General features: G+C 36.5%; 1 protein-coding gene across 1 annotated transcript; it reads left to right on the top strand.

Annotated features, from left to right (window-relative positions):
- The first annotated feature begins 1,208 nt into the window (after nucleotides 1-1,208).
- Nucleotides 1,209-23,373, top strand: LOC129269378 (vacuolar fusion protein CCZ1 homolog). Its single transcript, XM_064105675.1, has 14 exons — nucleotides 1,209-1,380; nucleotides 10,293-10,390; nucleotides 11,066-11,159; nucleotides 11,592-11,714; nucleotides 13,037-13,120; nucleotides 14,683-14,858; nucleotides 15,687-15,768; nucleotides 17,043-17,086; nucleotides 18,622-18,733; nucleotides 19,420-19,453; nucleotides 20,294-20,405; nucleotides 21,217-21,363; nucleotides 22,540-22,667; nucleotides 23,021-23,373. The coding sequence occupies exons 1-14, from the start codon at nucleotides 1,303-1,305 to the stop codon at nucleotides 23,074-23,076; spliced, it is 1,368 nt and encodes a 455-aa protein (XP_063961745.1). The 5' UTR covers nucleotides 1,209-1,302; the 3' UTR covers nucleotides 23,077-23,373.
- Nucleotides 23,374-24,517: the final 1,144 nt, after the last annotated feature.

Here is a 24,517-nt window from a genome sequence, read left to right on the forward strand (position 1 = left end):
GGTTTCTTGGGCAAATTTCACGAGTTACTAAATTGAAATTTAATGCATGAGTGAGCCGGAGTTGTAATTTTAGTGTAGCATATTCATCTTTTGGACCTCAGAAGTGTGTTCGTGAGAGGAAGAGTAATATGATGGTACCTGTTACAAGCAAGAGGGCGAGATATGCTAAGACTTGGTTAAAAGGGCATTCCTCTTCTTTTTGTCCTTTTTACATATTAATAGTCATATGTACCATCCCTTCTCCACCTCCATTTCCCAGCCCCCCCCCTCTCTCTCTCTGTCTCTTTTCCTGGATTGTAGCCTATTCAAAACTTAACTGCCAAGTGACCGGTGGCTGATGGTCAATTTTTTTTTTGGAATCATTACCAAGAAATTTAATGATTATGATGATTAATGAAATAATTTATTGAAAAAAAAATGAATGTTTGATTGATCACATTGCACATTGAATGAGTTGATTTACTAATAAATTGTTGATTCAATGATTGATAGGAAAAAGTTGATGCCCCAATTCAGAATTTATCATTAAATCGACATTCTGCTCTGGACTTCACGCATACATGACAATAGCCATCAGTCTCACAACAGGAGGGGAAGATGGGAAAGAGGGAGGGGGAGGGTGGGAAAGAGGGAGGGGGCGGGGACTCAATGTTCTGTTGACCCTTATTCCATCAACCTGCTTCTCCCACTTAAATCCTATCTCACCCCCTATCCTCCAGACTCCCATGAACACATTGCTGAGATCCACATGATAAAGTTGAAATGCTGCCCAAAAAAGAGATCCAAATGATAAAGTTGAAATGCTGCCCCAAAAGTATAATTTATGCTCACTAATGCATTAAAGTTCAATTACATAATTTATGAAATTTGCTTATGCAACCAAAACTGGTCATGGTTGATCATTAATTTATCACAACGCCCTTAACTTTGCAAGTTTAAAAGGATTTGCCTCTTAAAAACTGACACAAATTGGAAGGCTAATTCCAGCCCACCCTAATTTTCATACCCTTTGTTTCAGTGGGCAGTGCTCGCTCAAGCATGAATAGTTTTCCAACTTTTTGGTGTCATTTGAAAGTTGACTTTATTGGCTTTCCATATATGTAAGTCTTTTTCAGCAAAGTGCTCCATTTTTTATTTGGCAGCCATTTCAAAAGTGTATAGTTTTTTTTGGGACGCACTGTATATTCCAATCCCACAAAATTAACGACACCATAATCCTAACTTTTTGTTCAAGGAATTAAGGACGTGATACGCGAAGACGAAGTCGAAGAAAGAGACCTAAAAAGTACCTTATCTGGAATAATGACCTCTCAGCGGAGCATAGTGAACCTTTCAAATTTCTTCATCTACAATACAAATATAAAATGCAGAGAAGGAGAGGTGAGAATAAGTTCTTTCCGAGGCCGTGTTTCTGTCGCTAGCACTAGCTAGCAGCAGTAGCACTGCTCCGTATATTATAAATCGAGTACTGGTGAGAATCTGTGGTCCCATTAACTTGATTCCGTGGAGGTGCTGTCTTGGCTATTGCCGAAAGATGTAGCCGTCGGTGGGGCGCTAATGCAGTTTCGCACCGGCCAACTTCGAGCAAATTTCCCCACCAGGAATTGTTTACAAATGTCATGGCAAGTCTCTCAGTCACATTTCGAGGTCAATATTCCCACTGCTTTTCTAAATATCGCGATCGGGAACGGCTGCATTTACATGATTTAGGCTTTGCTTTTTGCCTTTGCTATTCTTGACACTCATTCAATGTCAATGAACAAGGTTATGAATATGATATTATAACCTAACCCAGGGAACTCCCGCCTGCTGTGCGGGCGGGAGCCCAGGAGCTTACCGTGTATTTGACCATACTCACGGGACTAGGGTGATTTATGGTCTAAATATTTCTCCAAATGAATTATGAAAACAGTAATCATGCACTTACCACGATTATATATGGATGAAGCCAAGGTCTAACGAGTGGCAGTTTCCTGACATCTGGGCACAGACTGGAACCTCAAAAAACGAAAAGTTCTCTCCTTCTACCCCCGTCTCGATCGGCCATTTTTGTTATGAATTGTAACAAAATGGCCGATCGAGACTGGGGTAGAAGGAGAGAACTTTTCGTTTTTTTGAGGTTCCAGTTTGTGCCCAGATGTCAGGAAACTGCCACTCGTTAGACCTTCGATCCATATAATCGTGGTAAGTGCATAATTTCTGTTCTCACAATTCATTTGGAGAAATATTTAGACCATAAATCACCCAAGTCCCGTGATTATGGTAAAATACACGGTAAGCCCCTGGGCTCCCGCCCGCTGTGCGGGCGGGAGCTCCCTGGGTTAGATATAACCTTGTTCTCAGTTATATCTCAGTCCATGTGTGGCAAAATAAGGATGGCAATGTTTGGCTTATTTTCTCTTTTTCTTTGGGACAAATGCTTGATTTTTTTACACTGACAGTTTCCATTACACCTATTCATCATACAACTTGGCCCTTTAGTAAATTTGATTCTTTAAATTATTTTTTTCTTAATTAAAAATAGAGACAAAAAATGAAAATTTTCTTGCTATATTATTTCAGAGCTGCCAACCATTACGTTTTTGCCGTAATCATTACGTTTTTTCATTCAAATTACGGCATTATGGTTTTTCTTTTCAAATTACGTTTTTTGACAATTTTGATAATGTATGTGGAGTGCTAGATGAGCCTGGTACTTGCTCGTGCGTAGTCGCCCGCCAGCCGGTTTTCCAACGCACTTTAATAATTTGATAGCGTGCACGTACATGTACATTAGTTGAATATGCGAGCGGCATGCATGGTACGAATCGCGATGTATAGCGACTGGTAAATACGTCTGTAAGGATGATGACGTTATCCAAGATGGCAACTTACGATGACAAATGAAAGGATCGAGGATGATTATGTTTTGATCATCATTTGAAAGGAAATAACAGTAACTGCGGTCTAAGGTACAATATCTCTGAATTTTATATATTTTATCTTAAATTTGCATGTAATTTCTTTCCTATAATTAAAGTGATGTTTTATGTACAAAAAAACGATCCGAAAATCAGATTTCCGCCGAATGTTAGATCTAACGTTACTGCTAATACATTGTCTTTAAGCACGGGCCAACACTCTTCAGGTGAGTGGAGCCAACGTTTGTTCTTGCAGCGCAGAGCGAGGAGTACGATGAATTGGGTAGGGTAATTCCCCAAATGTAGTAAGAGAAGAGTCAATTTGTAATGGAGGGGGGATTTGGAGGTTTGAGGGAAATTATTATTCCATTTGCAAAATTTTACAAAAATACTCATCATATATATTAAAGATTGAATCATCAAAAGATATTTTTCATATACTTTAAAATTAATTGTAGTGATAAAGAAATTAAATTTTGAGGCTATTTTCTTGAATTGATTAATATCGATTCCCTTCGGATAACGGGACTGTCTGGTTAATTTTCATCAACTCGTATCAAACAAATACGATGAATTCGGCTTTGAAAAGACCTGGAAAGCTCTTCATTGTCCCCTGAAGTAATAATTCTGGGTGATATTCAACATTTATTGATAGTTTCACATGATTTATACTAGAGAGATGTCCTACTGCCTTTGGAATTCATTAAAAAAGTCGGCACTTTAGCATTCAGTTTAGCAGGAATGGGAAGATTTCTTCCCCGGTTCTGGCGGCCTAGATGTCTGCTCTATAGTGCTGTCACTGCTGGGGATGATTGAGTGTGCGTGCAGTGTGATTGAGGCTGAGCTGTGCACATCGTGAAGTGATTTACGATGGGACTTTTGTGGAATGATTTCAACTTATCTATAGATCTATTTGAATTTTAGATTAGATTGATTTATGAATAATTTTTCTATATTTGTGGAATGTTACATGTACACTTCCATTTTATGACACTTTAATTTTAAAGGGTACTGTTTGGCAAAAACAATGTTACTTGGGAAGAGAAGTCTGAATTGATGTCAACTTTTTTTTTTATTTCTCTTAGTCTACAATTTGGTAGTTTTGTCAGGAAACTCAACATAAAACAAAGAATTATTTTAGAAGTGGAAAGGAAGCCCCAGAAAAATGGAGCCCTAAAAATGTTCACCAGAACTGATTTTGGTGCCCCTGAAAGAATTTTTTCTCGACAGATCTTCACTTTGATAAGTGCCGGAGTAGGTTGCACTATAAAATGAAAGGCCTACTTGTCATTTTTAGAAAAATTTGCCTAGAATAAAAGTGGCCTTCATGCCCTTTAGAATGGCCTTGATACCCCTTGAAATTTTGGGGCATCCAAGGCCACTTTGCCGGTTGCCCCAAGCTGAAAGTGCCCATTTAAAAATGGCCTTGCCCCTCTCAATTCTTAATTCAAGCCCTGCTACTGACTTAATTAAAGTTGGTAGATTATATCAAACAGCCCAAGACTAAGGGTCCAATTTGTAACACTCCGTTACTTAGCCCAGACTAGGCCTAGAGATTAACTTTTTTTAAATTGTTCACTGCATACATACTTTTTGCATTGGATGTTTGTCGCATGTGGTTTTAAGGTTCGTTTTAACACATTCCTTTTTTTTGTTGGAAATTCCCTTTTTTGGCCATAATGATTCCTTTTTTTGCTTGCACAAGGTTGTCAGCTCTGTTATTTTCCACCGATAGAGGGCGTACACAAAAATATGCCCAAAATTCAAGTTTTTGAGCGCTCTAGTGAATACAAAAATTATTCCCAAGTTACAAATGAAAAATAAATTGCAACTGTATGGAAATTAGTAATTTTGGTCACAAAAGTGATATTTTAATCATTTTTTAAAGTGTGTGCTCTGTACAGCATTGGCATGCCATAGTCCAACCTGTAGATTCCCCACAGGCAGGGTGGTTGCAGTGAACAAGTGATTCTTGATTTGCCTTCGGCCATGACCCATGGCCATGTCTAGCCTAGAGGCTTCTGGGGAGTAAAATTATTTACTACGTAGGCTTACTCCCCATGAAGCCTGGGACGGCATGCCTTAACTCCCTGTATAGGTATAGGAATCCCATGGTGAAAGTAAACCTAAATCACACGTTTTCCTTTACGTTTTGACTGAGCCCAAACTAACATAAATGGGCCAAAACAGTATTTACCCCCCGATTTTAATAACGGTCCCTATATGATTAAATAAATAGTACTTAATTTGAAAAAAACAAGAGCACGAGCGTTTACTTACCAATCTGTTTACGTCGCCATTTTGGAGTCTTGTTATCGATACCAAGATACCACACGAGTGTAGAGCTGCCAACTTAGTCAGTTAGTAAGTCTTAGATTTAAGAAATACTTGAATCGGCCGATAAATATTACGAATCGTAAAATACTTGTTTTAGTCGATAAATATTAAGCAATATTTATGATATTTATCGACCGAAGCAAGTATTTTACGATTTGTGATATTTATCGGCCGATTCAAGTATTTCTTAAATCTAAATTGGCAGCTCTACATGCGTGTGGTATCTTGGTATCGATAACAAAAGACTCCAAAATAATTTTACTCCCCAGAAGCCTCCAGGCTAGCCATGTCCATGTCGGCCTTCGATCTCGACGTCATCGTAGGGACAGTGATTTTCCGCGATCGCGGAAAACGGACGGAATTCACGGAAATGGCCTTTTGAAACGGAAAGTGGCATTTCAAACGGAAAATCACAGAAAATGTATTTTCCCTCAAAATACAGAGAATAGCAACAGAAATTACTCCAAAATCACAACAAAATGAGAATATTAAATGGCCACAAAACCCCAGAAAACACGATCTCACTTCGCTACTATCATGACAATTCACACATCGTGACTGCACTCGACATCAGCACACTCGATTTTACCCCGCACCCGTACCCGGCCGGCCGGGTTGGGCTTCGCATGCACACATATCGTTCAACTACACGGTCGTGTGTTGCTGCCCTCTACGTTTAAAGATGTAACAGCACGATATCGTGGTCTTAAAATCCAAGATGGCGGATTGGCAAAAGCCGTTGACTGATGATAACGATGTCCAAAAAACCCCAAAATTATCGATGAAATATCATTTCACCGTGAAATAATGCTAATAATGTGAAAGGTGAGGATGTATGCATGCTAAATGGGTTTGTAAAAATATTTTATGCACCTGCATAGATCCGATTAGAACGGATTCTATTGTGTTGTTGGTACAGTAGCAGATACAAATTTTGACCAGTGCGAGTGTACGTGTTGTGATTTTGCTATTCAATGTGTATTCAAACGGAATTGTCACTTTTCCGTGTGTACAAAGTCTATGGGGAAACAGAATTTCCGTTTTCTGACATGCTGAAACGGAATTTGAGATTTTCTGAAACGGAAAAGGCAATTTTTTTAAACTGAAAATCACTGTCCCTATATTTGCCTGCGGCAGATCACCCATTTGCCATGACATTTGCGAACAATTTCTAACCTCGCACTATGAACCGCGTTTGGCAGTGGATTTCTTACTAGTGGGTCGCGCGTGCTGCGACCCCACTTCTGGTGTCCACAACGCATGACTTCTATGGCTTGATTTTTCTGTGCGCGGCGGCATGTACATGTAATGAACCCTTGAGTGGGCCCAGGGGGATAACGTTAGACATCTAACGATAGGCTGAAATCGATCTATTCTAAAAATTGTCTTAATGTATGCTAAAATTATCTAAAATCTGTATTCTGAAAATTTCCTCTGTAACTCTTTGATATTGAATAATAAAGACGTCCCCTATTTTCTCTCTAACGCAAAATGTTTTATCATCAACCATCATTACAAGCAGTGACATTAGTTTATTTTATGCTCATGATTAGGTCCAGTATAATAATACTAACCTAGCAATACGTGTGAGTGGATTAGGTAAACCAACAGCACTCCTAGTATCAATGAGGTCAACACATAAAAGTATTGACATCATAGGCGACAATACCGCATATATGCCAGTTTGTATTTCTTGCGTTGGTATTTCCTGTGCCCAGGAAATACTCACTAAATACGAGTAGGGTGCAGGCCTTGTTTTGATTTTTATTGGAGGGTGCATATTGAAATGTTATCCTAAGTTAAATAAAAAAAAAAAAAGGGAAAGTTACATTTGAGTCATCTTTTCTGATTTTCTTGGTAGTCAGTCGTCACTCTCGATCAAAGCTGATTTCAGATCATGTGATACACATACTCGTCAGCTGATCAGTTGGTTATCCTCGTCAAACGTCAATAATTATTTCATTATAAAATATATATAAAATAAAATATATGATTAAACATTTTATGTATCTCTATGATCGTAAGACACTCTGTGATTTCGATCTCATACCTGACGTAGACAGCACTATTCAACAAAATGCACAAACTTCACTATAAAAATTATACAGAAGGAACGCCTTGAACACTCCATAATACCCAACGATTTCGCCGCGTCGTTAATAACTATTGTAAAGGGCGCTCTAATGGACGTAATTTACTGAAACAACCTTTTTTAAACGGATAGTGGCATTTTAAACGGAAAAACACGGAAAACATATTTTCCTCATAATACAAAGAAGATCAACAGAAATTACTCCAAAATCTCAACAAAATATTAAATAGCCACATAACCCCACAAAACATGATCTCAATTTGCTACAATCATGACAATCCACACATTGTGACTGCACTCGACTCCTTTAATTATCGATATTTGTTGCTTTTAAACGTTTTCGACAAATGCGTTAGCATATAATTGTACATGTACGTGTATCTTGTTATATGTTACTTTTTCAAGGAGGATCAATGAAGTTCATTCATTCATTCCGTATTGAAAACATTCACATGCGCACATCGTTTGATTTTAACAACATAGCCGTGTGTTGCTACCCTCTTAAGTTCAAAGATGTAACAGCACGATGTCGGGGTCTTGAAATCCAAAATGGCGTATATAGGCGAAAATTGTTGACCGCTCACAAAACGATATAAAAAGAACTCCAAAATTATTGATAAAATTGCATTCATCTGTAAAATAATGCTAATAATGTGAAAGGTGAGGACGTATTCATGTTAAATGTGTTTGCCAAAATATTTTGTGTACCCCTATAGATCTGATTAGAATGGATTTTAATGCGTTTTTGGTACAGTGGCAGATACAAATTTTGACCAGCGCTAGTGTTGTGCTATCCAGACATTGCTACTCAATGCGTATTGATTTTCTGTCTAAACAGAATTTTCACTTTTCCATGTACACAAAGTCTATGCCAGGGAAACAGAATTTCCGTTTTCTGACATGCTAATATGGAATTTAAGATTTTCTGAAACGGAAAGGCAATTTTTTCAAACGGAAACTCACTGTCCCTATACTAGTCTAATCCGTCTCTGTAATATCTTCGGAATGTCTCCTCTTGTAAATCAAGATGTTCTTGTCCAGCAAGAAATTGTTATTGTTGACTGATTAATATACATGTAGCATGCAACATGGAGTTACAATAGCCCTCTACCTCTTATAATTTTTTGGGGTTTTTTCAAAGAAATTAACATTAAAAAATATCAGAAAATTTCAGAATACCTTTGATTTCGATGTGTTATCTTGCATTTGCACACAGAGAAATAATGCACCGTTTTTAGCAATTAAATGTGCATATTTTAGCTGTGACATCATGCACGCTCAGTGAAAAGTACAAGAAAAGTTACAAAAATAGATGAAAGAAGTTTTAGAATACAAATTTTATTGTAACTCTGAAGGTACAAGAATATTTGTCTTGAGACAATTTTCAGAATACGGCTCCAGGTCTGTTTAGAATTGGAGAGTAGATTTGCTAATGCCTAACGAGAGCAATGTTACTCTCCTAGCTGCCTGACATTCTCAGGGAAACACTCTTCAATTATGATTTGATGGGGTGGCCTTACAAACCTCAAAATGGGGATCTGACTCTTAAAAGACTCTGACTAATAAAGGTAGGACAGTAATTTATATAGAAAGCTTTTAGTTTTGTCATAATGATACATCAAGATAATCCTCAGCACCTAAAACAATGAAAATTTTCTCTACTTAAAAGTGACAGAATAAGGAGCAAAAAAAAGTTACTTTATGTATGTGCTGAAAAATAACATAAACATGACGGGACCTTGCTCAGCTGTATGTCGCATGCACACGTGCACACATTTTTTTATAAGCCTACATATCTTTTGAGTAAACTTTACTGCTCGTTAAAAAAAATTCGTGAAATTCATTATGCAAACTTATATCTATGGCTTCACTATGCATTGTGTTCTGCTGAGCGTTGATTTTTCACAACCACACATCAAACCTCAACAACTTGAGTTTTGACAGCGATAAAAAATCTGGACAATATCAAGAAGCAGGCTCCTATTATGATCCGTGAATGTGGAGAAACTTGAAATGAGCTTTCAAAATCTTCCAATTATGGACACACTTAAGCTCACTTTGAGTGGATTTCGTTGGATTTTGGATCTGGTATCAAAATCTTGTTTGAAAACAACTGGATTGGATTCTGCTGCATTCATCATACAGGGGCAAAATCACATAGGGGGAAATATAAAATTCTGTTGCCCATCCATAGACAGAACGGTGTTGGTGTCCTGTCACCTAAGAACGTGTATGTTCCACTTGTGCATAGCTTAATGAACATCTTTGTGAAATGGTGACATGACATTTGCTCCTGCGACAATTGCTCCTGCGATAATTGCTCCGGTCTTGATATCTCAGAAGGCATACAGTAGTATAAGAGTTGGAATTGTAATAGAGTTTTAGTTCAGAATAATGTAAAGATAATGATTATGGTTCATTTAGTTTTGTAGATTAGGTTTTATGTTTGGCTTAATGTGCAGATTTCCCATCGGAGCAATTGTCGCCGGACCAAATGTCATGGAATCTATGAAACAACCACCTGCAGTACCCATTCTATCATTGATAAGGATAAATCTTAGGGCCCCGTCTTACCAAAAAGTTACGACTGATCCAATCAATCGTAACTCTATGGAAATCCATCAGTGTCATAATTTTTTTCTACAGGAAATTTGCAAAATGTCATTTCACGAAGGCAAACACATCAAATTGTCAAGAATAAATGAATTTATGAAAATACATCATATCTAGAAATATTTTTGAACAAACATGTATTTTTAGATGTGGGCGTTGCTGGCTTTCCATAGTTGAGTTTGATCAGATCAATCGCAATTCTTTGTAAGACGGGGCCCAGATCAAAGGTAAATGATATTGATTGTTGGATTTTTACAGTGTATGCCTTTGCAACCTTCTGCAGAGAAATGTGTAACTGACTTTGTTTATTCATATCTCAAACTCTGTTTTCTCTCTTTTGTAACTTTTAGGAACATAAAAAAATTATGTTTTATCATCCATCCAACATTCCTCTGGATATGCAAACAAGGCATATAGGACTGTGTATGGGAGTCATCATGTTCACAGAGTAAGTCATGTTGTGTATATTGGTTTACCTGGTTGAATTTTACCCTATTTTTATAGTCTACATGTAGATGTTGTCATTCTACATGTACGTGTACAATTTCTTACGGATCAATACAGTCTTTTAGATTTATGAAAATGTTTATCTGTGTTTATACAAGATAGACAGAATTAAGATTTTCAGAATAGGAGTCTGGTATTAATTGTAGAATTATCTGGAAAGGGCAAAGAAGCCATTATAGACAGAGAATACAAGATAATAATATGCATGGATCCGTAAAATTTGTAAAAGAGAGTGATGCAACCCATAAAATCCCTTCATTTGGGATCAATGACCGTTATTTTGTCAAGCTTTTGGTAGACAAAAAAATGACATTGTAGACTGATGCCCCTTTCAGTTTCTTTCTTTTTTCCCATTGGATTTTGATAGAGGTCATGAGGTCAGTGGTCATGGAAGACATAAATTAAACCCATTCCTGTGGTAGTATGATTATTCCATGGCTTACTTTCTAAAAAAGATTCATAAATTCTATTTCCAACCAAAACTGGAAAAATCTAAACAAGAACGTTTCAGTAACCAGAGCAGTGTTTCATAATTTTTTTAAAAAGTTTAATGCACAACGTTATGCACATCAAAATGGACTAATAATCATACGTTTTCTTTTGTTTATTACAATAGGACATTTGATCCAGACAAACCTTGTCATTCAATGCACACACAGAAAACCAGACAATTATACCTCCATCCAGAAGAGGATTTCTGGGTTATTATGGCGAGTATTTACCCTTAACTGGACTCTTTTGTGCATCTCTCCGACTGTATAAGGGGGGGGGGGGGGTCAGGAATTCTTAAGGGATGGAGTTTAAAAGGAAAAAAAAAATTCTTTGATAGTTTTCAAGGGTCACCACATTTGTAACTTTCCCCATCAACATTTCTTTGGACAACATCCCCCCTCCCCCTCATAAAAAGGATCACCCATATGGAAATTTTGACACAGGTGTCTTATCTTTTAAAAAATATTTTTCCTTTGTTGTGGTTTATAAAGGAAGGAAGGGGGGTTAAGGTTGGGGTCCACCAATTGGAACATGTTTTCCAGAAGGAATCTTCACTGAAGATGACACCTATGAATTCAGACAGGAAAATAAAAAAAGTACTACATACCATTTTTTTCATGATTCCTTTTTTTTTTATATATATCATTCAGACAGTGACCATACCCTTCACAGAGAAGGTGAAAGATGGGAAAACATTCCATGAATACCATGAAGATGATGTACAAGACAGTGTCTATCTTGCAGTGCTCAAACATGCTTATCAGCTCTTCAAGGTAATGTTTGTGATCATGAAATATTTGTTACTAGCTATAAGATCTTTTACTACCAGGTGCTACTACCTTACACAGTATGTAAAGGTTGGAATTGATACAGTGTTACATGTTCAAATACATGCCATCATGTTACATGAAGTGCTCTGTATTTTTATTTTTATTTCCATTGAGTGTAATCACTTCTTTAAAGACTGAACAACATAATTTGAAATACCTTTTCATAAGTCTGGATGTCCTTCTCGGCCCTCTCGAATATTGGTGATTTTTGTCATCTTAAATGTATACAACTGTATGACAACATTAAAAAAACATAATCTGTCGTACATGTATTGTAGGGACAGTGATTTTCCGTTTCTAAAAATTGCCTTTTCCTTGTCAGAAAATCTCAAATTCCGTTTCAGCATGTCTGAAAACGGAAATTCCGTTTCCCAATAGACTTTGTGTACATGAAAAAGTGACAATTCCGTTTACATAGAAAACCAATACGCAATGATGTCAAAATGCTAGTGCTGGTCAAAATTTGCATCTACCAATGTACGAACATCGCTTTAAAATCCATTTTAATCAAAGAGATTCGAGCTCAAAAACTATTTAGAGAAACATAATCGACATGAATAAATCCTCACCTTTCATATTATTAGCATTATTTTATGGTTAAATGAGATTTTATCACTGATTTGGGGACTTTTTGGACATGGTTTTGATTAGTCGACGACTTCCGCCTATCCGCCATTTTGGATTTGTTGAATCATCGTGATCATGATATTATGACCGAACGCAGAGGGCAGCAACACACGGCCGTATTCTGCCTTATATGCGGACGTGAGTGTAAACTAATTTAGATACGATCGAGGGGCTCGAGTGTACATGTAGTTACGATGTGTTGATTGTCATGATTGTTGTAGCAAAGTGAGATCGTGTTTTTTCCAGGTGATATTCGTAGTTTGTTGAGGATTTGGGAGTAATTTCTGTTGCTATTTTGTGCATTTTGAGAAAAAACATGTTTTCCGTGATTTTCCGTTTCAAAAGGCCGATTCCGTGAATTCCGTCCGTTTTCCGCGATCGCGGAAAATCACTGTCCCTAGTATTGAGTTACTATGGTACATGTACATGCTCGAGTATGCTAGTGATGTCAAAGTACGAAGTGAGGTTGCCAGAAAAATCTAGGACAAGAGATGTAATGTTTTCAAAATCGTATCCACTTGCTGAATTTTCAGGGAAATTGAAAGAAAGAGAATGGGTTGAAATATGCCTTACTTATTTTCTCAGAATAAACACCTTTCCAATTCATTTCATTTTTTTGTATTTTGATACCACCTTAGTTGTTCATGGGTACTTTCGGTGACATTATGAATCAACACGGGGTGGAGGAGCTCAAACAGAGACTATGTCACTTCTTCTCAAGGGTAAGTCCACTGTCCAGGGTACCATATTATCAAAAAGATAGTATAGTGATTTCCTCTGATTGTTGTTATAAGTTACTGTAAATCCTTGATTCTGATTGGTTGAGAACTAATTAGTTGGTGAAAATCACAGACAAAACTTTTTCATGAAATGATCCCAGGGCACCAATTCATGAAGCTTTTCAGCACTGACAAGTTTTTATTCTATGGCTGTTACCATAGTAACAGTCTGGAACCAGTGCTTCTCAGCCAATCAAAACCAAGGATTGCTCTGAAATCGACAGAACTGACAATTTTAATCAGTGCTTTACTTTCATGAAATGCCTGCTCAAGATACATGCATGAAATTCTGTGGCCCATATTCTGAATTTCTTATTACTGGAATTAAAATTTTGACAAAAGATAAACTTTGCATTTGGATGCTTGTTAACTACAAGCATAAGGGATGTAGTCAAAGCCAGTACTTCTAAGTCATGAGGCTGCTGGAGAAACCTCCTATAGATTCTGTACCCGTGACTTGGGCCAAAGCGAAGGCAAGTCCGGTTGAATGTAGCCTTGAGGCTGGCCTAGATTTCATCCTCAACAGGAATATTAATCTAAATGTGTACTCTAGCTGATAGCAATCAAAGGATAAAAAATTTGATTTGTCACTCGAGAAAAGGTCATCAGTTGTGTTTAAAATCATTTGTAACTTACAGATGGCTTTGAATGAATTATAACCATGCATCATTACTATAGGCATTGCTTTCTGGGCCCTGTCATACAACATTTGCAATGATTTAAATCAAACTCAAATTGTGATTGATTTAATGGGGAAAACTTGTTTTTATAGGAAAAAGAAATATCAGACAAGTTGATAGGTGAAAGTTTGAACAATATCGGACAAACAATAAGAAAGTTATGAATTTTTATAAGTTGTAAATATTGGTAGCCACTATACCCATGGAGAATTATAATTGGCTGCATATGTGATGTCATAGTGATGTAAGGCAAGGACTACTTTTTCATGTACTCCAATAAATAAAATTGCTAAAATGTTATTTTTTCCCAAAAGTTTTATTTCAAATTATACTTTTCTTTCATGAGGACATAAAATAATATACTACCTGGATTATATTTAGATTAACAGCCCCAGGGGAATGGGTACTTAGGAGAAAGCCACAAATTCCTGATTATTAAGTACATGGCCTATGCGAAAGTTGTCCTTCCCCCCTTGTAATAATTTACTTACCCAGTTGCCAATTTGAAATCTACATAGTCTTTAATAGTGATCTCAATTTGAAAGCAGCTATAACTTCCTTATTGCTTGTCCGATTCCTTTCAAACTTTCACCATTCTGTCAAATTTATTTTTCTCCTTTCCAACACAACATCTTATGGCCAAGGCCGGATTCCCCTTTAACTACATAAATTTAGATCAATCATGAATGATTTGAATCTCTCGTAATTATCTGTACTATAGGGCCCTGATCAAAGGATGTAGATTTTTATTTACATGATAGTCACCCATTTGTATTTCATTGAGATAATCAATCAGCACATAATGTTCTTCGTTTGATTTCACAGTATCTTTCCAATTTGAGGTTATCAACCAGCGACATTCTTGAGGTTCACAATGGAATCCAGTTTCTACCGTTAGATAAGAACACCTATCTCCGGATTCAGTGCTTCATCAATCTGGTAGAGGCTTCCTTCACACAGATCAAATACACTGCATTTCTCTACAACAACCAGTTAGTCTGGTAAGCAAAGTCCAGATTGTTTTATAATATGAAGACTAACTTCAAATTTCCAGTACTTATTAATCATTGGTTCTGCATGGAGTTTAAAGGATGTTTACTAACATCACTTTTGTTTTACAAAGTATTGCTCTTGATTTGCCAACAAAGCCACGGATGTAATTTTTTTATTGCTTGTATTCTATCGGCAAGCACTTTTTTTTTCTCCATTTTCGAAAATAATGCTTAACAAAAAAAGACCTTGCGACTAGTTTTAATACTAATGAAGGGATATATCAATATGATATGCAGAATAAGTGCCATTTCTATAGAAATTAGTCTAAATCTAAAATAAGTAGCTGTTCATTCCAGGATCCCCTTGAAAATCCATTTACGTGTGGCAATGATTTTGGATATCATTACTTAAAAACGTCATTACTTTCAAGTCTTGTGCATCTTTTGAGACCAAGCTTGCGATTCCCGAGTACATGGTTGAAAAATTATAAATTTCATTAACGCAAGAGGGGGGGGGGGAGCGCATGCAGGCAGACGGTCGGAAGCCATTCCTCTGGGATGTCAACTCCATCATCTCTAATCTCTATTGATATTATTTGGGTGTAAGCGAATTGGGATATCAGTGCTTATCCTGTGCTATGATGTTTCTCCCCATGATCAAACCCATACATGTCTCTTGAGAATTGGACTTTATAGTCTTCAGAGATCATCTTACTCATGAATTATCTTCCCAAATATTTCCTAGCAATAATGGCTCATTTCTCCTTTTTACATGACTGTATCTCATGTGTAATAAGCAGTTAGTCTTTCCTTTCTTAATGATTGTATTCTTAATAGGAGTGGTCTAGAGCAAGATGATATGAGAGTTCTTTATAAATACCTCACGACCAGTCACTTCCCATCTTCCTTAGACACAGAGGTGAGTTTGCATTTATACCATCAAATGCTTCATGAAATTGTCTGTTTGTGTGGTATAGTGAGGAAAAAGTAGTAGTTTTGATGTCAAATAATATATTCATGCTCTTGTTGTGATCCAGCTGTCCTTTGTGTGTAGGAATCCTAGGAATGATAGTGTAATATGTTGGAGAACTGTGTGGATGGTAGTGTTGTTTTGGCTGTAGTCTAGCAGTGGTTTTTGCTCAGACACAATAGTTGCATCCTGTCATAAACTGAGCACCCAGTACCTCACCCAGAAGAGGATTTATTATGCAGCGTAAATAGACCGTCCACTACTCATGTCGGTAATACGTCTATTGTTCCTTCTGGTGCTCAGTGGCTGTCCATCATTACCTACTCCCAACAACCCCCCAAATCACTACCTTTTTTCCATGCCATCCCACACAAATCCCACAGAGTTTTTTGCGCCCAATGAACAGTTCCGGCCGCACAGAAACGTAAGCCTAACAGAGTGCTAACAGTAAACCCAGTCACATCTTTCGGATTGTGATGTCAAAACATTTATATCAATGTGTAGGTAATGCATTGTTGTAACATTAGGCATCGCTGCCATATTGCCGGTTGTAACAGGCCTCTATTAGCTATATATTGCTGTATACATGCTTAATAAAAAAGCTTGTTTAAAGGGATATTTTTTCAGTTTTGGACGCGGTCCGCGCGTGGACTCGTTAAGGGTATCAAAAACACTGATAATCAAGGAAAAGGGCGGTTTTGAAAGACTGGTCAATGGTCAAACGTATTTAGGGTATATTTTTTTTTAAACGAGCCAAACGTGTTTAGGGTATGTTTTTTCCCCTAGCTTTTTCTCCGAGGTCATATTTTGGCGACAACTTGTTTAGGATCCAAAATGTGTAAATAAAGCCCGCGAAAAACTTGTTTAGGGGTTATTTTGCACACAGAGAAAAACTTGTTTAATAGGGGGTGTTTGGAAATTACTTGGTCACGCGTGTGTACAGCAATATATTTGACTGCCCCCCCCCAGGGGCGCATTGTTGGCACTAACATCGTTTCTGTGCAGTCAGTACAGTTTTATACAGTTAAACAATAATAGATAACATTGGTAGTAATAGGGGTAAACTTCTGAAAGTGTTTACTCTGATGTACATTGATAATATTAATGTGATGATGTGGTATTGGCACATATAATCTGGGTTTAAGTATCAATATGAATTTTTATTGTCTTATCATAATAATTTGTAATCACAATAATTATCATTTCTCTTGACAATCTCACAGCTAAAAGAAACTCCAAAGTCTTCTTCTGCAAATCACTATGGAAAGTAAGTGTATATATGTCTCCTTCCAATCCTGCTCAATCTGGGAATTTACCAGGTTCATATCCACTTGGTCTACCAACGGATCATCTACCACCATCATGGGATTCGTAGCTGCACAACCTGGGGGCCCATTGTAGAAAGTTTTGCAATCAAATGTACAGTAACTCCAGAAATCAAGAGCAACCTGATCTTGATCCAATCAGACACATGTATTAAGGACTTGCACCTGATTTCTGAAAAATTGCATTGAAATGCAACTGTTTTTGCAACAGGCACTTGGTCAACTGTCACTTTGGTGTATTTTCCATTTTGTCCAATGGTCTACTACTCATTCGGTCAGACTGCCATTCGTCACCAGGCACGGCAAACCCACAAAAAATTGTACCAAGTGATTTTCAGTAGGAGGAAAGAATGATTAAATCATATTTTGTTGTATTTCCTGAAAGAGTATAATATGTTCTTTAGAAATATTACCAAACAAATGCCAAAGGCTGTATTTCTAATTTTGATTAGCCCCATATTTCATATTTTTCTTTATTGTGTTGCAATTTGTTCTGACTAAAAATCAAATATTGAACTCCAGTGAATTAAAGACTGAGTGTGCTCTTGCACTACTTCTTCTTTATAATGAAGAACAGGATGTGCCTAATTAGTGTGACAAGTTTGGAGAGAATTTGATGACACCTTTTGTGAAAACTTTATTGAGCTTTAATCTTCTTTTTGTCACCTTCCCACAATAATGTGAGGGTAAGTGTGCTTCAATGGACTGGCCAACTTTAATCCCAAATTACAGAAGTAACGTTCTGTTGTAGTGACCATTTTTCACATTGTCAGGAGGTTTAGAAAAATCCATTAGTAGTGAGTTATATATTATTTTCCGCCCTTTCTCACGATAAGAAAATCGTAATTTGAATGATTCCAGTGAAAAACAAGGCTAATGACGAATTTTTAGCATGTGTGAAACCAAACTAGAACATTATTACTGGTAGAATCACAAATTCAAATTCTACTCTGGAGGTGAAGTCCAGTTGAGGTTCACTCAAATTACGGTACGAAATTAGCGTGTGAAAGACTTGACCTCCAAAACATCTTTTGGGGGCGGAGCTTACATGACCTTTCAAGCGCTTCTGTAGATAATACATGTACAATCGTCATGCACTCATCGTAGTTTGTATTTGCGATGCAGTGCTTTAATTGACAAGTCACCAAGGACACATACCGCCTTCGCTCGGGAATTGAAATTCAAATCACATTTTTCGAGTGAGCGTGTGAAAGGTCCAATGATTCTAAAGACGAATTGCAATCATCATTACAATGATGATTCAAGATTCACAAAATGCCCAATGATGTCTAGACTATCCTTTTTTCTTAGGCAGTAATAAACATAAATTTCATTCAATCCCATTCAAGAAATAGAAGATATATAAGGATAGCCACCTGGGATATTGAAATGGGCGATTATTTTATGAAATTATGTGTAAGGTAGAATTTCAGTTGAATATTTGACATTAATGATTACTGTTTGTTTGATTTGTCAGGTTTGTAATGGGTCCTCAGAACTTATCAGATCCGTCATCAGAGAACAAGGTTCCTAAACTTCATATTACAAAAGACGACCATACAGAAGAACTGTTCCTTATAGTTTACCGGGTATGTAGTTTATTTTTCAGTCCAATTCGTATAAAGGCAAGATGCTTGAGCTAAAATGGCATTTCCATCAGAAAGATGGTTTTCACCAGGCACTGTCAGAGTTGTACCTCCTCCCTTCTTGATATCTCTTGCATGCACTGGTGGCTTGAACGATCTAGCTAGTCTGCAAGTACAGATTCAAACTTGACACAAATGATACCATGTCTAGGATGGAGACTAGACTCCTATTCTTATGCCTCATTACTTTGGATCCTTCATTATGCACCATACAATAAGCAAAGATCTGTGCCTGCAGAATATGATTGCTGTGCAATGCTGTGTTTGTGATGACATTAAAGGGGTACTAAAAGCTAAAAGAAATTATATCTAAATGAACAGAGTGAAATTCACTGAGCGAAACGCTGAAATTTTTATCAAATAACAAATAACAAAGTTATTGGAATATTTTGTGAATATTGGCATATTTCATTTACAGCTCAGAGACAGACTCTGAATCACTGAGAGAAGTGTGAACTGTCTGTCATAAAAAAGGATAAGCGGTCAGGAGAAACTACATGTATCTCATCTTTGTCTTGACATCAGTGTGAACATAGAAACAAATACAGTCTAGTTTTAAATGTTGGCGGGGAAAATGCTATCATTGGACTCTTGTATTAATTGTTGATTATTCTTTGCTTTGTTCTCAGGCAATGAGTGCAACAATATGTCTGATGGTTGAAGGTAATTACTTTTTTTTTGCTTTCATAAGCCTTGACACAGAACTCTCAAATAATATTCACTCTTTTCAGCAATGGTTGACTATAGATATCATCAGTGACGCGAATTGATTTCTAGCATTTTAAAGAACAATTTGATAGATCAAATTCTGAAACAAAACGGAACATTCTCACAGAACAACTTGGCCCCTATGTGCATTTGTGGTTTATGATGTTCTGATGAGAGTTTGGGGTCCCACAAGGTCAAAGGTCACAAAAGTAGAAAAAGAAAATTCTTGTACAAGACTTAGACCTAAAAGTAACGTGGCCAAATTTATAAATTTACATGAAGATAACACGGCCCAGGGTTGGGCTCAATTGCATTTCAAAAACATTCCTAATTACATTCCAGAGATGATCCATCTACTTACCAGCTTCTAATTAACATTACAATAACCTGCTTAAGCCAGCTAATGACCAAATAACTTTTCATTGGGCTGGCTTGAGCAGATTATTGTAATGTTAATTTGAAGCTGGTTAGTAGCTGGATCATCTCTGGAATGTAATTAGGAATGTATTTCGAATGTAATTGAGCCCCAACCTTGTAACATGCTACATTTTAGAAGTTCAAAATGTAATGTATTTCTGAATTGGCAGTGACAGAGGCATAAATGTTGATGATACACAGTCAAAGAGTATATGAATACCAATGGATGAATACCAATATATAAAGAAGCAAATGTCTGTAACGAAAATGATCTTCCAAGATAAAAAGGGATGTACATGTAAGAGAAATCTTCATGTATACACGATAAATAAAAATGAATGGAGTTATCCTAATGGGCATTTCAAATTATTTTTGTAGGTTCCCAACTTCCCGCTCATGAATGGTATCAGAATGTAGATAGTTCTCTAGGACCACAACTCAGCAGTCTAGCATCAGATATAGGAGAACAGTATGCAAATAGGAGAACAAGGTTTGTAATTATTAAGGTACACAGGTTTTTTAATACAGTTATGATCATAATAATGGGTGATTTCAAGTCCGGTGTTGGCTTTGGTGTTGATGTTGAAATTTTGATTGCTCTCCTTTGCTCCTAAACTTACTCAGAGTTTGTAAAACTGATTCAGATCACATTATTGACATCTCAACAACTAGTGAGTGACTTTTAGGGACCATCTTCATTTTATGTTTGGTGTTATAATCATGTAAAAATTGACCTAAAACCAACACCAAATGGTAAACACTGAACTTGAAATCACCCACTGATGATATTGGTAACCGACCGTCTATTTGATGGCGAATTCTGCTTATTCAATTTATGATGGCAATGATGAACATGAATATGATGTTGATACCTGTGACTTTGAAATTACTAAATGTTGATGATTTTAATGATGAGGGTGATGATAATGATTGTGTAGGTTGTGATGATGACGTGGAGATGCCTTGGTGGTAGTGTTGATGAATCTAAGGAGCTTTCGTTTTTAGGTCATTTGAGGGTATTTCAATAAAATTGAATGATCTGTGCATGCATTAGCTCTGAGGTTACCCTCGAGAACATAAACGACCATGAAAGCAACTTTGTTAGTAATCTGTGAGATACTGGCCATCAAGCATATTTGTAGTGTGTACCTTATCTATAAGTGCATTGTGTAAAATTGAGATGGAATGTTGTAGAAGTGTGGAACTGCAGGCTGAAAGATTGTTGAGATATAAATTCTTTTGTCTTGAATACTGATTTTTTTTTAATGACCATAAATTAAACTGGTGTTTTTGTGCTTTAGTTCGTCAGGACAAGAATTCAAGTTTGTCTACTTTAATCAGATGAACCTGGCTCAGAAGACAACCGTCCATGATCGCAAGACGTTAGTATCCAACATCAATCCAGAGACACTCAGGTTAATAGCAGACATCAATGCAGACTTTGAAAAGTAAGCTAAATCCTCCTAGATGTGGTGTAAAAATGTGCATTTGTGTTGGTTTTTACAGACATGTACAATCAGTGTCCTTTGATTACATGTGAAAATATAATCGGTTGTTCAATTGAGCATGATTGTGCTGGCATATTGTATCCAAAATAATAAAATCTAAATATTGAGCTTATATCTTTTTGTTAAACATTCCTTCATATATTTATTTGCACTTGGAATTTGGCTCTTTATATAAAGTCACATGTATAATTATTTTCTTTAATTATGATTGTACCATTTTGTAAATATTTTGGCAAAGGCTTTTACAGTTATGATTAATTGTACAATTGATTGCATGTCATCTTTATGTGACCGGGGGGGGGGGGGGGAGGGGGGGGGGATAAATCACCCTTCCGATGCTGATTGTATGCTTCAGCATTCAAGTAATTATCTGAAATTATTGAGACAAGCTCGTGACATGATGATTTTATTGTGATGTCATAGCCCTTGTCAAAAAGACATGTTGGAAGATGTCATGGTGTTTTTTCTGTGCAAATCTGGATAAACTTATTTGTTGCTGTTGACGTTATACATCTGAATCCCTTATATTGGGGACCTTGTTTAAATGAAAGGATGTTATGTGCTTATTTTTTCATGGTGTAAGCAGTTTATAAAGGGCAGTAAGAATGCAAAAAAATGGGGGGTTGAATGTTGATTATTTTATGGAATTCTCCCTTTACATGTACATGTTTGATTTTGTGCTAATAGTTACATGTACATGTACAAAGAATTTAATCTACGTCTCTGTGCATTCATTATTCATCCCAGTTCCTTTCATATGTTGGGTGCTTTTGCTCATGCTGCAGCAAACAAATTGGAACACACTTCTTGATTCTATAAAATTTTTCTTGAAATATAGTCATTTGATACCTACATGTAGCATACATGTCTCATTCAGGTGAACTCACTGTCTAATTTTGCATCGGCGTGGAAATTAAAAGATAAATATTCATATGAAAAGGGACATGCTTTCTTGATAAATGTATGTGTTCTATGCTATAAAAGAACAATGTGTTATTATCATACCTGAATAAATCGTAGAGCCATGAGTTCAAAGGTCAAGCTCATACATGAAGGTCAAATTCTCCTTAAAGTAAACTGCAACTTTACTGTATTGATGGCTCTATTTTGACCTAGGTCTGAGGAGGGAGGCGAGACATTAATGAGGACCATGTCAGATTGTTGGGTTGTCGGTAAGAAGTCAGACCAAAGGGAATTCTATGTAGTCATTAACCAGAAGAACTCAAATCTTATAGAAATCAATGGTAAGTGATTGTTCAAAGTTTTGCATACATTACACGATATGTTTATGATCTGGTATTGGAGAAAATCTCAATAACAAATTATATAAACATTCAAACCTGTCACACACTATTGTTTGAAGTAACAAATAATGGTATAAGTAGTAAAGTTGAACTTCCGGTCTATTGTAGCCCCTATCTGTAGGAATAAAAGTGATTTCAGTACTAAACATGGGCCTCATTGGGTTTTTACTGGATCCATGCTGATCTGAGGACAACTAAAGAAGTCAGTCCCCCTCTTAGCAAAATAATGTGATAAAAGATGAGTATTTGAGCAAAGAATTAAATCTTCCTCTTTTGTTTTCTTTCTATTACAGAGGAGGTGAAGAGGTTATGCAGTAGTCATTTCTCAAATATCTTCTTCTTGGACTGAATATTCCTAGATGATCATATTGACGAGAAACAAGAGCCGGTACTCGGTGGCCGTATGTGCAATGGCAGTTTAAGTCTCAGTAAATATGAGCAGCTGTTTATGTGTGTAAATGGATACTATTTCATGTGGTGATAGTAAAAAGGATTTTTAAAGGGATGAATTAATTTTGTCGAAGGTAGAAGAAGTTTGCTTCTAACAGACTGCAAGGTATACCGAATGTCTTCCTAGTGTAAATTCAACAATACCTGAGCATTTTGGACAAAATAAAAGTCATTATCTCTAAAGATGACAAATGATGGAGGTTTGGTGTATACTGTGATCGAGAGCATCCAGTAGTAGACCGCGTAGCTGCAGGTGGGTGTTTTATAAAGCTGTTTGTAATGTTACACACGACTTTATTAGCAACTTGTAATATGTTCTTTGGTGTTCAGTCATCTACATAATAATATATCATTTAGCAAAAGAAAGGATCACCAGTCGTGCGTAAAGTCATTTGAAACAGCTTAATGAAATACCTACCTGGTCCAGCGCAGCGGCATGCAACGTACAGAGACCATGCTTGCCAAAATAATTCTTAAACATATGATGGTACCCTTCTTTTAAAACCATAGATATCATGAAGATAAAAAGCTCTGGTCATTCTTGTCTGACCTAAAGGATTGCAATCACGATTAAAGGGGAAGTTCACCCTGAAGAAAACTTTGTTGTAAAAATAGCAGAAAAAAATAGTAAAAAATATTGGTGAAGGTTTGAGGAAAATCCGTAAAAGAGTAAGAAAGTTATTAGAGTTCAAAGTTTTGGATTTGTGACGTCATAAACGAGCAGCTGCCCCATGTGTTATGTAATATAAATTGCATGAATTTCAAATTTTGTATGGTTCCTGATGACTCAATTTTGTTTTATATTCATGAACGGGTGTAAAATGATTTGTCTATTGATATACAAAAGGTACAGTGAAAACCATTTTCAATTTTCTGAGAAAATAACATTTCATTGATTTTTTACCATTCGCTATGTAGGAATGCTGCTCACATATGACTTCACAAATCAAATAATTGAAATTCTAATAACTTTTTAATTATTTGATGAATTTTTCTCAAACCTTCGGCAATATTTTTTTCTGCTATTTTTACAATAAACTTTTTGTCAGGGTGAACTTCCCCTTTAAAGTGATTTTTGAGTCCTATACATACATGTAGTTACTAACTTCCTGTAAAGGTTTTACACCAAACTTACCTCTGTGGATCACTATTGGTATTGTACCCAGAAGTACTGTATACTGCATTTGTAATCATTCTTCTTGAATGCAATTTAGGTGCCATAATTTTTATCAGCACATATGGATATTCATGATTGCACTTGATCCCCCTTCCAACATACATGTACCATACTTAAATTTCAGTCACCCGTCCAAATTGTATGATCGGATGAAAGCATGAAC

This window comes from Lytechinus pictus, chromosome 10 (assembly GCF_037042905.1).
Source record: "Lytechinus pictus isolate F3 Inbred chromosome 10, Lp3.0, whole genome shotgun sequence".
Taxonomy (NCBI): Eukaryota; Metazoa; Echinodermata; class Echinoidea; order Temnopleuroida; family Toxopneustidae; genus Lytechinus; species Lytechinus pictus.